Consider the following 15,808-nt stretch of genomic DNA (forward strand, 5'->3'; position numbering starts at 1 on the left):
ACACATTACAGCAGAAACAAATAAATAAATCACACATGGCTGTCAAGCAGACGTGGGAAAAATGACTTTTTTACTGAAATGATTTGATCAAGTGGCCTTGTTTTGACCTGGGTTTGGGCAGAAGCCAGTCCCAGTGGGACAAACATAAGAAGGCTGTACTTGAGATGGCCTTGGGGTTTTGCTTGTTTTCTTTTTGTTGGGCAGAGTTTTAAAGTAACAGAGGAAGATCAAAACCATTCGAATAACTGATGTATTTATTTTCTTATATACACTTAAATATGGCACATCTGACAGTAGTTGTACAATAAACTCAAAATGATAATCAAAGCTGGACAGTAGATCAAATAAGTCAGTGCTGAACCAACTAGAAGCCAAATCCTGTACACTGAATTTCTGAAGAAAGTTTCACCCAGGAACTGCATTAGCTAAGGATTCAGAGGCTAAGATTATCTAGTCTTAATCTCTGAAAGACTGGCTGGTGACCGTGACTCTTTACCAACATACCAGCTTCATCTTCCATTGAGTAACATTGAGCAAGCGCTTTCCACTCTTTCTTTGACACAGCCAGTACTTCATTGGTTGTTGCTACCTCTTAGAGAACAATTGCCAGTGTCCCAAAGGATTCACCTGCAGTTAGTGATTAATAAATAAATGCAGACTGGATTCATTCTTCTGCTATTAATGTGGAAGATGTTTGTGTTTACTATGGTTTGAAAGTCAGTGACAGCTACTTTGCAAAGCAGTGGATTTTCAGAGAATAGAGGGAGCTCAGTCAAGGAGTTTCTCTGCTTTGGGACCCATGAGAACCTCTCTTCTCCTTTGGACAACGACAATGCCTGGAACACACTGGTTTTGCAGTTGGGCATGTTCTGGGTTGGGATGGACATCTGTCCTCACAGCTGTTTGATAAAAGAGAAAAAAGCAAAAAGATAGAACACTGTAATATGAAAATCCTGCACTGTCACGTTCCTCAACTTTTTAATCTTTGAACACTGCAGTGCTGTCTAGACAACATTTGGGAAAGCGTCAACACCCTTATAACACAGGGAGATAAGATTTTGCTGCCTGACAGTTTTTGTCTACAGCAATAAGTCTTGCTGTTGTCCATTTTTCCACATCTATGACCTAAGCAATTCTTTCATTTCTTGAGAGCAGTGAAGTCCGGAGTGTTAGCAGTGGATAGTGCTCCCCTCAAATTCTGTGAAGGACTTTAACTCACCTGAGGCTTCAGCTTTGGTTCTCCAGGAATAGTGGTCATAAAAGTCCTCTGTCCAGATGGCAGTAATTTCAAGAAGCCAAACTCATGGCTTCTAGAAACAACAGATGATTCCATCGATCCCCTCCCAACTGTCTCAAACACAGAAGTGACTAAGTCTCGTATTCTCACTTTGAGCTCTGCTGATTCTTTTAGCTATTTTTATACTTGTTGCCAACTATTTTATGCTTGTCCTTATTTTCAAAGCTGAACCTAAAGATGAAAAGGTTACTTCTTCCACATCTTCTTCTCCAGGAATGAACCTCTGAAGTTAATGAGAATGGACCTTGTAGGTGACCAGGTACTCAGAGAAACTGCATGCTGACTGTCCTCACATAAACTTTCAGACCAAGCTGCTGCATGCACCGGGCTCTCTACATGAGACCAAGGCTTTCTGAGAAATTTAAAAAATAAACTAATGCATCCTGGCTTTTATCAGAGCTAGCATGGACCAGCAGGACTAGGAAAGTGATTGTCCCCCTGTATTCAGCACTGGTGAGGCTGCACCTTGAATACTGTGTTCAGTACTGGGCCCCTCACTACAGGAAAGACATTGAGGTGCTGGAGTGGTTCCAGAGAAGCTGGTGAAAGGTCTGGAGAACAAGTTTTAGGAGGAGCAGCTGAGGGAACTGGAATTGTTTAGTCTGGAGAAGGCTCAAGGGAGACCTTGTTGCTCTCTACTACCTCTCTACTACCTTTCAGGAGGTTGTAGTGAGATGCGGGTCAGATTCTTCTCCCAAGTAACAAGTGATAGGACAAGAGGTAATGGCCTCAGCTTGCTCCAGGGGAGGTTTAGGTTGGACATTAGGAAAAATTTCTTCACCGAGAGGGTGATCAGGCATTGGAACAGGCTGCTCCATGCAGTGGTGGAATCACCATCCCTCCAAGTGTTCAAAAAATGTGTAGATGAGGCTTTTAGTGACATGGCTTAGTGGTGGTCTTGGTGGTTCTAGGGTAATGGTTGGACTTGATTATCTTAAAGGTCTTTTCCAACCTAGTTGATTCTATGATTCTATGAAAACAGGTTTTTTAAGAGGGCATTTTCCACTGAAGTTTTGTCAAACCTCAAAATTAGTTACACAAAAGGGTTAGGGAAAGGCATGTAGTATAACATCTCCAGAACTATTTTCCTACTTCTCAGTGGAATTATGGCTGGTTGAGTAGGTTTGTATGTACACAAAATTGCATTAGCTCTAGACAATCACTTGCTCTGAGGACAAAACAAATAAGGAATGTATAGTGTGGGTACCAACTTAGGGAACCTTTGTCCCTAGATGTCCATGTGACTGAATTCAGCGGTCGCAGAGAGCATGGGATGGGTTCTACCTACCAACAAATGCAAGACTCAGTATCTCACTGTAAATCCTGTGTGTCACACAGTAATTTCAGTTACAGCACAGTTGCACATCATTCCCTTAAGACTAGGGGAAAAAATAATAAATACTGGTAGTTGAATAGCATCCTTGTCCAGATTTCTTTAAAACATGTTAATTAAGTAAACCTTAGACTACTTCTATGAAGTAAATACTGTAAATATCATCTCTGTTATTATCTCCCTAACTGCAGGAAGGTATTTTATCCTGGGTGGAGCTCCTAGCTAGTTCAGCACTTGCACTTTCAGTGTCTATACAAGATAATTCAGATCTTGGAGTGTAGATACTGAATGCCAAGGAACACGTACCTGCAGGTTTCAGCATGAAATATCTTGTGTTTCAGAGCACAGCTCTCCTGGCTCTCTCTACACAAATAGCAGCTGCAGTTCTCTTTACTTTGGAAAAAATCTGTGGGACACTTCTGTCTGCAGATGCATTCACAATTTTCTTCATCAAATTCCATATGTTGCCCACACATAGCCAGCTCAGCAAGAGGAGGGAGTCCTGCAATAGCACATACCTCATTAGTAGTAAGCTTTACTTGTCTAAATCCTGCTTTTGAAGAGACTAACTCTCTCTTTGTAATCACTAGGACTCACAGGTGTACTATCTGACACATTCTAGTCTTCAGAATTTCTGTTGTAGCTTACTGTGCAAAAAAGGACTTGAGAGGATTGGACTGATTATTTCACTTACTCTAATATCGCCATTTATTGTGAGTTTAATCCTGCAAAAAGAAAATTTGGGGGCTGTATATTAAAAGAGTCTAATGTTAGGTTTTGGAATGCACAGATCTTTACTGGACAGCAGGTTTTAAAAAGAAAATCTCAAAAAGGATTTAGTCTATGCCCCAGATGAAAATGTACATCCATGCAAACTGTCACATTCACCATGCAATGTACTTCACTATTCATATACTGAGGAAATTTTGCAAAAGTAATGCTGTATCTAGTAAGGTGCAAGCTGGTCTAGCGCTTCAATAAGGAGCATATACACACTTCTCAGTGGAATACGGAAGAAAATACTTTGGTTCAGAAACAAAACCCCAGTTGAGTGATTGCACTGTCTAATACCTCATTTATCTGCCCTCAAAATACACATCTGGAGTACAATAAGAATCTGATCCTTGCAAAAAGGGACCACAATTTATGAAAGCCTTATTAAAATGCTAGCAGCACATCCCCAGTTAAAGGTCAAGGCATATAATGTGTCATTGGGAAGGTAATTTCCTGTAGTTTTACAATTAGCTTTTAGATTTAACCTATGGAATGTGGAACGTAACCTGTGTCTGCGACCTCTGCAGCCTGAGCTCTGATCTCAGTGGCCAGAAGAGGCTTGCACATTACTTAAAAGAAACCTTCATTATTATTTACTTAATGCTGGAAAACCAATATCCAGACAGAATAAAACCCGTGTCCTATTGGAAGGGAGGAAGGAATCTGCCCAAAATTCTTGGAAGACAAACCCCTTCCTTGGGGTGATAAAGTCTGGCGTGTGTGAAGTGGTATAGAGTGTTTTGGTCTCACTTTGTTTCAACATCAAAGACAGATTTTAAATTATTTTGTCTCAGTCACTGCCAAACACAATGTACTTTAGAGAATGATATTTAATCTGGGGAAATATTGAGTCTGTGTCAACAAAAGCTATAATTCAACAAGCCACAAATGTTAAAGCTCCAAGCTGACCTTACAAAAGGCTAAGACTTAAGAGGACTTGGGCTATTCACAGTCCTTTGGACTTACTCTGAAATACTTTACTAATCCTTTCTTGAGTGAAAAGTCTAACTTGAGCTTAACTACCTAACCTGATGTTCAGATGATCTGATCCAGAGTGAGAATGGATCCTCCAGAAACCACTACGAAAATGATCTCTTGCTTATTAAAATTAGAGATTATAATCAACAGGCCACTTTATAAAGTTATTTAGTTTTGTTTTAGCTTGCTAGTCCAGGAATTGCTTGCCAGCTTGTATTTACTGTTGCCTTGGATGGTTTATTCTTTTGCTTGCAGCATGTAGGTTAAACCACAAAGGCAAGGCTTCCTTCTGTGTCTGTCTGCTCTAGTGCTGTGTTAATTTTATTTTGACCAGTACAATTTCCTGAGAAAAACATTTTTTTAAAAAACCTTTTACAGGGCTTGGAGAATTTTTATCTACTCTTAATGTTTACTGCCAGTATCTTTAGACTTACTTACACAGTTACACCCCAGAATATTTCCCACAAACTTCTTTGACAGATTACAGTTTTCCAGGAAAAGCAGAGGGATAAGGGAAGTAGTTTATACTTGTATGAATTTTACCCTTTTATATTTCCTTCCGCAGACCTGAAGGGTTATACATGCATACTCCTGAGTATGTATGGCATATCAGCTTGAAAGCTTCCTATATAACATTATTATTATAAAAACTAGTAAAATACTTTGAAAGGTCATATAATCTTTTGCACTAACTACAGCTAACAGGCAGGACTGATTTTGCCTATCTTATTCCTGGTTAAGTCTGTTCTTAAGAATTTCCCACAATAAAAAATTAGCACCTTCTCCATGCAATATATTCCAGGGCAATTCTTTTCTACAGTTCAAAGGTTTTCCCTAGTTCACATCATACAATTTAAGGCCCATGTAAAATAAAAATTATCCAGGGTATCTACTTCACTCTTTTTAATACTTTTTTATTTCTCTTTCAGATTGCTTATACAGAGAAAATAAAACATACAAGCAAAAAAGCAGGAGATGGGGATAAGCAAATACAAGTGTTTATTTTCAGGTGAGTTTCTACACTCTAAACCAAGTCTATCTAGGGATGTGGAATCAAAACTCCCTCAATTAAAAAATAGGACAAAAGCATAATGAAACAAAACCAGCATGAAGATAGTAAAGCATAAGTGTCCATCTGTAATTTCATGTTTACCTTCTCTCCTGTTGGGGTGCTGTACATCTACAACACATTCACATTTATCACTATCCCAGATCCATCCATTATGACAAAGTTTGTTGGTAAAGGGGCATCTAGAAGAAAAGGGGAAAACAAAACAAAACAAAACAAAAACCCCCAAACCCATAGGAATTAAAAAATAAAAGATAAAATATAGGAGCATCAGTGTAGTCATTTGGCAAAATGAGCCTGCTGGTACGCTGGGTCTGTCACTTGTACTACATGAAGCTATGGCATCTGTGTGCATTACTGCTGCAGAAAGAATACCTTGGGACTGGGTGGTTTTGCTGATAGGGCTGAGCTGTCTGGCTTCCAGCAACTAGAAAGAACAGGTACAGCACGTATTTCAGATTACATCCCTAGGAAACAGCTACAGTTTTGAAGCTCCCTTTTCCCATAAAAGAGCTCTACCCCAACAAGGGTAGTCTTTGTCTTACACTATTTCTGCCATGTAACTGTATTCAATTTTGCCAAGCTGCCAGAAGTGCAGCTCCAGTTTATAATTTGCCCATGATTAAGGATGTACCTTGGACTTTTCCCAGTTTTAGAGGGACTAGTTTGACTTTCAGGCACTTTGCTGTGGAAGAGGAACTCACAAACTGGAAGAAGAAGGCTGAGGTTTATCTGTATTCGTGTAGAAAGAGAATTCTGAGGGGTCAGCAGGCTGATTGAAGGCTCAAGTGGCTTTGCTGAAATGCCACCTCTCCCCTAGTCCAGATGTCTACCTGAAGGGCAGTTGTAGTGGCAAGCCTATATGCAGAGCTAGACAGATATCTGACTTTCAGTGAGTCACTCAAGCTATCTGCGTTTCTAGAGTCTTTGTTAAATTAACATAGCCTGTTCTCACCAGGACTACAGGTATTTTATATCATATTTTGGATTAGATGTGAGATGGCTTTTCTCCAGCCAATGAGCCTGAAAGATGCAAACCAGGACTGGACCAGAAAGTGGAAAGCCACGATTCACACTGATGCTTACCTGACATGCCATGAGGTTTGGCAGAGGGCTTTAGTTTGAGCACAGCACTCAAGCCCACTTGTGCCCTGCCTCAATAATGCACGAACAGAGTTGCTCATGTCAGGTTGAAAAAGTATGTGCGCACATACCTAAATAGCCCCAGTGGAGCACAGTGATAATATGTGCCCTTGAGCTCCCACTCAAGCACCTAGATGTCTTAATGCCTCCAGATGCTGCTGAACTAGTCTGTTATTTGTTGAATTCGGGCATCCACTCACTTCTAATCCACAAGGTTTAGTTGAAGCTTTCTAACCGAGAGTGACAATCAGGATAACCTGAAGTGAATGGACCATTATAATGACCAAATCAGAACAAAATAGTTTTCATACTTTGAACAGCACAGGATGTGCAGAAACTGTAAATGAGGGAACTTACCCATCTTCTTCTGGGTACTGCACAGATCTTCGTATGATGGCATACTGATGGCGCTGGGTATTTGATAGACACTTACAGCCTGTGTGATTAGCAATTTTGATTGGTACGGGCTCAGGAACACTTGTCAAGGGAACCGAGATCTCAAAGAGCTAGGTGGGTGAAATAACATTTATTTGTCAGTTTCCCTTATACAGTTAAAATTTGGAGTTTTAATTCAAAACCTCTTATTCTTTGCCACCACTTTTCCCACCATTGCTCTTTTTCCAGAGGTAGTTACCATGAGCAAGTGGGCACTGAAGGTTTTGAAAAGTAAGCAATGCCCACCAAGAAAGGAAATTGCCAAAATGGTGGTCCCAGTGCTGTATTACCAGCTATTAAACACCCAAGACCACTCAAAATTATTTGCAAACACACTCAAAATTTCTTCTGAATGCGTGGTTCAAATGGAAAATACAGGGGTTGGAAACGTTGTCCTCAGTTATATCATCAGTTGAATTTCAGTTGCTTATGGAGACAGCTATTTAACTGTCCTAGGGTATAATCACAGCATGCATGTTTAGTGGCCTAATTTCACCTCCACAGCCTCTGCAGAGAGGTAAGAAACAGGAGTAAATAGAGTTCATTTCACTTCAGCCATGTTCTTGCAGGGAATTGCCCTGGAAACATCTCTCTCTTGATTATAGCAGGAGCCTAAGGAACCAAGCAGCCTAACTGCAGTGCCTGCAGATTGCTTAGGCTGATCTCTGTTTAGCCTTGTGGAAGCCCTGGTTCCTTGGGCAGCTACATGTCAGAGGTGTTGAAGTGACCCACCCCCTGCCTGTACCTTCCCCAAGCCAGCTTTCTTCCCAGGGAAATGAAGGCACACATAGGGTACGTCTTTGCATGCCAGCATGTCTTGGCTTAACACTGCAGCCACATGTAGGCATTGAAAAGTATTCCTAGAACAGACTGCTTGGACATTTGAATTTAGGTGTCACAGTGTCTGACTTCAGGTGACATGAATATCCTTGAGAGGATATTTTATGACAAGGAAAAAAAGATGCTGTCACTAATATGGGAGTAATTCCATTCATTTTAGAGGAGTAAATCTGGACTGGTGGTGGTGTATCCAAGAGTGGGACTTAGCTGGGGACTTTTGAGGGAACGGTTATTTTGAAGAATGCTGAAGGAATGTTACACTCTGCAAAACTTCAGTTTTTCAACAAACTTATAAACTGCTGCTTCAAAGCCACATGAATAAATAAATACATTTTAGCCTGACCTAGCTCCCTGAACTGACCAGCTGACTTTTGTGTGTGACCAAGAGCTTGTAACAGCTTTCTCCTTCTGGTGTGAAATGAAAGCAATTAATGAACATTGACGCAAGAAGGACAGGCCCTGATTTATTTTACTCAAGCTATATTACAGTACAACTAGACACAGTGGAATTAGATTCCAACAAACCTGAAACCAATACAGACATGAATTTGACTTGCTGCCCATAAGGACTTCAATTTTCTTTTTAAATCAACTGCCCTCCATCTTTGTCCTGATTTAAAGAAAAGCCTTTTTCGTAAGTAAAATTTAATGTTTTACTCTAAGTCAAAAGGTGTTATCAACTATAAGTAGGGATGCACAAAATGAAGATTAATCAAGGAGGACCAGTCTCTTGTGCTCTTTCTGCAGGTGTGAACACAGCTGGTTTCATCTGTAGTGCTGATTGAAAGTACTAAACTTGGAGCTCTGCTCAATCACCTACTGGAGCAAGATATCCCTGTACATAGACACTACAGGGAGTCTACAGAAAGAAACTTTCTGGCTATTCTCTTTATGCTCACTTTTTGGCATTGGCCATTAAAACTCAGGTATTTGTCACCTGTTATACCTAAGCAGTAATTGACTACTGTTTTAAGCCTTTCATTTCCAAAGTGACTTGTGATTTGGCACATTCAGATCATGAGGTATTCAGATTGAGAGCATCTGGTCTCTCCTGCTGAAAATGTCTCCTTTTTAGGCTGGTAAAACTGTACATCCAAAATTATTAGCCAGCCTTTTTGGCACTGATGGTAATTTTGAAAATGCAGCGCTTAGACTCCTGTCTCACACAGCAAAATTTTCCAGAGTCTCTCTTAACCCTTTGGTGCAGAGATTTCCCATGAGCTAATATGCTCCAGAGGTCCCAAGTCCAAGTGACACACTAAAGAAGAATTAAACTTCTTAACATCACGTGAGCCTGCAGTCACTTTCTCAGGGCCTGATTTTCCATCTCTACACATATATATCCATTTTTAACATTGCAACATGAATGTAAAATTGCTGTTGCACATGCCTGCATTCACTCTGCATGGATAAAAAATTAATTCTACTGTTTGTTATGATAGTGCAGACAGATCTTCCATAACAGGATCTCTGAAACCAAACATCCTCCTTCCCCTCCCTTTTTTAATGGCCAGTGTAAAAAGAAACAGATGAATAGCCTCATTTACCGTTTTCGACACGTAAGTTGTACTTGTATTCATGCAGCTCAGACTCTCCTCATTGCAGCAGCCCCCGCATCTGAACACGTTCACACAAGGAGGCTTGAAAAATTTGTTGGTTGTTGTACCCAGCTCTTTGGCAACTTCCACACAGGTTTCCCTTGGCACACACTGAGTCTTTTGCCATTCCTCATCTATGACTGGAGAAAACACCATTTTTATGAGCAATCATGGCAAAGTTAAACCTCTGATTAGTGAGGCAGAAGCATTATATAAATAAAAATTAAGTGCTGGCAGGCCATTTGCACTTACTTGGATTGATTTGCACTTACTTGGATCGATCTAAGGACTGGAGAGAGTCTGAGTGCAAAATTATCCCAGTAACTTACACCAGCTGCACTGGCAGAGAGGTTTTTGCATGTATCCGCCTTTAGCTTTCAATGCAGATGACCAAAATCTCCATTAATTCCAGTGGTTTAAACAGAGCTGCATTGATTTCCCCTGGCTGAGAGTCATCTCCACGGTGACTGACAAAGCTGGCCACCACCCTGCTCTTCTTTTCTCCAGGGCAGACCTCTTTATTGTCATTTTATCCTTTCTTTCTGTGTACCCCACCACAGACTCAGCAGAGCCTGCGCCTGACTGCAAGAGCACATTAATGATTAACAGATTCTGGTCAGAGGGTATTAATACTCCTACTGGATGTCAGCCAGCGAACACTGTTTCCAAAATGTCTAATGAAATCCAAGACAAACACTCTCACACCTCAGTACCATCAGGGGGTTCAAGTCTGAATAACAGGAATATGAATTCAAGCATGATTTATCTGTACAAAACACTGTGGCATCTTTCAAATACTGAGTTGTTGTAGACTAGTAATTTATTTTAGATTGATCTGTCAAATTCTGACTGTGAGAAGGAAAAATGCATTAACTGACTGAACCCCAGAGGGAGAAAACAGTGACATTTACATAATATTATCTTGAGTCTTGTTAAGAGGTGGCCCTGCTTTTTTTGGCTTTTGCTTACCTGTTATGGAATTACTTAAAAGTCACCAGTGCTTATTCTTTAGTCCCTCTTAAAATCACAAAAAATATTTTTCTTGTCTGCCCCCCTCCATCAGGCTTCTGAAAGATCAAAAGCAACTTTTGTACTATCAAGACAATTGTTCTCTCACTGCAGCCCACCACCCTACTATTGTGCAAGCAGTGGATACATTTACAGGGAAGTTCTGAAAAAGAAAATGTAAAAAAAATCTGGAGCACTTTTAATCTACATGCTATACTTTTTCTTCAGGCAAGCATTTATTTCTATCTTTCCTACCTGACTTTCCTTTTATTTTTAACTTTTTCTTCAACCATGTATATTTAAATCAGTTTGTTTATTCCTGCAAAGTCCTTCCTGAAAGCTGATTCACTACACTTTCCAGTCGTACAAAAAACACAAGAAATAAGAGCTTGGGGTCTGAATTATGATTTTACAATAAATTAAGAGAAGAATCACTAAAATCAATAGAACTTTATGTAATGTTTTTCCGTAATATTAGTCTATCAAACCAGCAATCTAATACTAGGACTTAAAATAGAAAATAAACTGTTTGGCAGACTCATTAAGGTATGTGCATGTAATCACTTCAGATGTCACTTCAATAAGTATAAGCAGTGATGACCTTTCCAACTGCACACATCCTCAGTTTGTTAACCACTTCTTTAGCAGAAGGGCTGTTATAGGAAGGGGCAGTCACAAAGAGGTGGGTGTCACATTTTGTTCAACCGGGTATTTTCGATGTGCAAGCACAGGGCAGCTGCTGAGATATTTGGCTCTGATAGAGAGTCCAGCATCAGAGCACTGCAGTCCTAGGTGAGCTGCGCTACTCAGGGAGGCTGTGGTTAGACACAGTGACATGAAATTTCCATGTATTTATCTTTAAAGATCTAGAAAAGAGGAAGAGAAACTCCTGAATTTTCCCTGCAGGAGTTTGGGGTGCTGTGGAAGATGATCTAGCAGTGAAGCAATGAACAGCCTTGACCCAGCCTTCTTGTCAAAACACTTTACTAAAATAAAACAGATGCCCTTGGCAAAAAGGTCATTGTTTAATGACTGGAAAGGGTGTGTGGGGGGGAAAAATACATGTTTATAAGCTTGTTTTTTAAAAGGAGCTTTAGTACCCTGAACATATTAGAATATTAGAACAAAGATAGTTTCTGTTCTGGGGTAATTCCACTTTGGATTGCAGAATGGAGAAGATGACCTGTTGGGCTTTTTTTAACCTAACTTTCAGTGCCTTGACTTTGAGAAAGTTAACATGTCTGTGTCTAGAGTTAGACTTCTAAAGGAAAAGTAGGAAGTGACTTAATAGCTGTTCCAAGCAGAAAATTACATCTATATGACAACAGTCATCTGACTTTATTACCTGAACAGTTAAATTATTCTGCCACTGAAAAAAAAACCAAACATTGCAATATGCAGTTCCTCAGTAACATTTGATAACATCCCCTGTTGTCTTCTTGTTTTGACAATAGGAATATTTTGATTTTTCAGAAATGCTAGTGCTCAGTAAATGAGCAGTGGTGGGTAGAGAATTACAGGACTTGATCCTGGATAATACTTCTAATAACTCAATAAATTGTTAATGTTGCTGTGTAGACTTGTACAGCTATGTAAACAAAATGTTTCTCATTAATTAAAGCCCTTTTTATTGTTATGCCAATGTGTATTTGATTTAGCTTTTTTCTGTACAAAATTTCTATAAGAAGTTTAAAACCCTTTTCAGACTGGCACTCATAGCTGCATTTCTGAGCTGTGGCTCAGAGAAGCAAATTAAGGCCTTTGCTGGGCCATAATTTAGCTGAGTAATGGTGTGTAAATATGGCTGTGGTTATTGTGAAAGTGGTATTGGAACAAGATCAGCAATATCTGGTTTCCCCAAAGGAAATTGATATGATTGTATCACTTCAGGGTAAAGACTGAACAAAAAAATGACTAGCTTCGTCTATCCTTCATTAGTCTACAGGGTAGATTTGCTGTAGGATGTCCATTTGCTAGACCAAAGTGTGGTAACTGAGCCTTTATGTCTATGAATATATAATGCATCTTGAGTCTTTAACCTAGAAGGAACAATATTAATTTTTGCAGCAGATGAGGGAATAGTTGTGATTGCCTGCATTCAGATGTTGTTTTATTGTTTCAAGATTTACTTCTTTCTGGACATACTTCCTCAAATAGATTGATATTAGGGCAATACCTTCTTACTCTGCAATTCTGCTGCTGATGCAGTGCCTCGTATCAGAGCACACCTAATAAAAAAGGGATTTCTATGCCAGAGGTAAAGCTTGTGTTTCTGCCTGCAAGCAAATTCTGTGATTTAGGACAATGCTGCTGGCTGGTCCCTTGGTCAGCCATTCCAACCTGCTCTTTGCACATTGACTTCCCCTCCATTCTTTGAGCTGACAAACCTATACATAATACATCTTCTCTTTGGAGAGTATACAGAGAAAAATAAGCCTGATCTGGACATAAAACAGGGAGGCATACTCAGGCTGCTGCCTGATATTTTTTCATACAAATTCATTTTCCATCAATGCTCTGTTGTTCCCAGTGTATTCCTAGAATACGTGTGTATTCTAGGAAACCCTGGTCCTTAACACTTTACTGCACAAGAATCAATGGTCCTGAAGCCAAGATCAGACTCAGCTGCAAACCTGCACCTACCTTTCAGTGTATCAATATCATAGAAAGCAGCAGCAAATCTGGTAGAGCGATGTGATGCAGAGCGGGAGTCTAAATTGGCCAGACTCTTAAGTTTTAGCCTGCATTTCCACAGCTTCCAGTCCTCAGAGTGAGTGATGCGAAGCAGCTCTTCCAGGCTGGATGCTCTCCTGATCTGCTGTTCTGACCTCTCCAATGCTGACAAAGATGTCCTCTGGAAGGGAAGGGATAAGTTAGAAAGCCAGTACCTTTACAGCCTTCCACCACTGCAGCACATGGAGCACTTGCAGAAAAAGGCAGCACATTACTGAGAGCAGCCAAGAGTACTTAGGAATACAGTAGCACACAGAGATGTCCCAGGGTTTGATAGTGCCCAGCACCTCACTGATCTGCAGGATTTGTGTCCATGTAAAGTGTGAAGGAGGGATATCCACCTTTTCCATCACAGCCCTCAGAGCTATTCGACAAATGCAGGGTTTGCTGTTCCCTGATCACCAGGGAACCTGGCAGATATCAGTGGCATTGCTGATGATGATCAGCCTCAGCTGGCTGGCCATGCGAGTGTGAATCCCAAATCACCCCTATAGACAACCTGAATGAGTTCAGCTGGTGAGCACAAGCCACGTGCCTTTGCAGCAAGCCACCTCGGATGCCAAAACTGTGGTGCCAGCCATGAGACATCACTGTATGTGGTACAGCTGGAAGCTGCCCGAAGTACGAGGGCCTATCCATGTGTCAGGCAAACACAGCATTCAACATGCTGCAAAGTACAGGACGCACCTGCCATTCCCCATCTGACTACTGTTTGGGTCATGCCCAAGTCAGCCAAAGCGGCTTCAAGTCCAACTTCAGCACTGTGGCTGCGCAGCAGCATTAAACACAGTCATTTCATCTTCCACCTGAGTGATATATGTGACTGCCCCCTGCTCCCAGGGAAGAACACTCCCTACAAAGACCTACACCATCAGTTTAACATTGCTATTCTCTTAAAAAAGTACCTGTTTAACGAAAACTTAGTAGTGCATAGAACCCCAGAACAATAGTGGTGTCTTTGCTGCTGCTTTCTGACATCTGTGTTTGTGTGTTTATCAAGACATTGAGTATTTATTTCCACTGACTCACCCAGATCTGCTGAAAACTGTTGCCTTCAACCCAAGTACAAGATTATCATTGTAAACGGCCGTGTTGCACTGGGCCTGTGCTCCCAGCTATACTCTCTGGTCATGTAGTTGACTGTACTTTTTGACTTGCATATAAAGAGCTGCAGTGCCAGTTATCATAAATAAAGTGGCAGTTCTTAAAAGCAAAGCTGAACTATAGGAAGCTGGCAAGGAGTTGTGTAGTAGTCTGAACAGCTAGCAAGTAAGTGCTCTGTGTAGGACTGGGGAAGGGGTGGTGGAAAGGGTCACCTATAAGAGGAACATTTTTAGATGAGATCTGAAACCCAAGCACTGAGCACATCTGTTATTTGTTATTAAAACATCTGTGACATTTATTTTGCAATGATACAGATGTTAGCCTGTACATACGGGCCAAGTTTGTTTTGGGGTAATTACATTTTACTGACCTAAAATTCCCTATGTAGTTAAATTAGAATAAGTTATTATTTGCTCTTCTTTATGCCCACACAGAACATTGTATTGTGCTCTAGCAAGCTGCCATGTTTCATTAAAGAGATGGCTGGTTTTCATAGGTGAATGATATCTCATACCCTTCATATGTGGTGAAAACTGGAAAACCAATTTCAACAGTTTTGGACAAATAGCTCAGAAGAAATGTGAATACTTAGTACCAGAAACTGAATTTCAAGATAGTTTTACAAAAAAGCTATATCTGGAATTTTGCTGATCTAAGAAAGCTGAATTTCAGCTTGAGGTCAGTGCATCAAGACTCATTTGTTCTAAGAACCGCAGCTTGTATTCACACCCATTCACAAACTTTCTCCTTGACCTTGCAAAACATGCGAGTATAGAACTGGCACTGGCATGGTAATGGGAGCAAAAATATTAAAACTGAACTCTAATAATCATTAACAAGACTCTTTTTCTCTCTTTCAGGTCAAAAAGATGTTCTAGCTGAATCAGCATCTTCTGAACTAGACAGCATTGACAGAGAACCTGTAAAATGAGATGACGGTATTCTGTAAATTAGAAGATATATCCCTGCATTTGTTGTAAGAGTCACTGGCTTAGGACTAGCTTTTCCATTTCCTTTACTCTAAATATCAAGAGTTGTTATTAATGATTATTATATGAGCAAAATAAATTTTAAGCCTAAGTTGAAAGGGTACAGAAAAAGTATACATGCCTCTACATGGTCAGCAAACATCTCTGGGTTTATCTAAAGCAACAATGTGTATTAGTTTAAGGATTTTTTTATTTTTAAAGCTGTACAATTTCCTAATGTGGACTGAACACACTGAAATTAACTAACTCATGCCTTCACAAGTACTATTGTATAGAAAGAGGAATGAGTTATATTAGTAGAAGTCATTTTTATACCAAAAAAAAAATGCATCTCCATTAGGATTTGAATTCCAGTAATAATAATAAAAAAAATACCTCTGATATTGGTGCATCATAGTGGTATTGACAAATTGCCCAGCCAACCCAGGCTCAAAAGATCATGAAAGATATCAGTGTGGTGGATCTTTGGTCAAATCAATCTCACCACAGTTATCTGGGGTATAAAAC

At 40.1% G+C, this 15,808-nt stretch overlaps 1 protein-coding gene across 2 annotated transcripts in view; it reads right to left on the reverse strand.

The window, feature by feature from the left end:
• Positions 1-236: 236 nt before the first annotated feature.
• Positions 237-15,808, reverse strand: part of VEGFD (vascular endothelial growth factor D) — a 29,702-nt gene continuing 14,130 nt past the window's right edge. Inside the window, exons 1-7 of one of the 2 annotated variants that reach the window (XM_062603862.1) lie at positions 13,550-13,665; positions 13,119-13,329; positions 9,417-9,607; positions 6,952-7,100; positions 5,536-5,633; positions 2,937-3,132; positions 237-899 (exon numbers count right to left, since the gene is read on the reverse strand). In XM_062603862.1, coding sequence (XP_062459846.1) covers positions 773-899; positions 2,937-3,132; positions 5,536-5,633; positions 6,952-7,100; positions 9,417-9,607; positions 13,119-13,329; positions 13,550-13,558 — 981 coding nt within the window. In that variant the 5' untranslated portion in view covers positions 13,559-13,665 and the 3' untranslated portion in view covers positions 237-772. Of the gene's footprint in view, positions 900-2,936; positions 3,133-5,535; positions 5,634-6,951; positions 7,101-9,416; positions 9,608-13,118; positions 13,330-13,549; positions 13,666-15,808 lie in introns of those variants that run through there. The other variant, XM_062603861.1, reaches the window with a different exon arrangement.

The sequence above is a fragment of the Pezoporus occidentalis genome, unplaced genomic scaffold (assembly GCF_034315485.1).
Source record: "Pezoporus occidentalis ecotype Australia unplaced genomic scaffold, CSIRO_AGI_Poc_V1 ctg81, whole genome shotgun sequence".
NCBI lineage: Eukaryota > Metazoa > Chordata > Aves > Psittaciformes > Psittacidae > Pezoporus > Pezoporus occidentalis.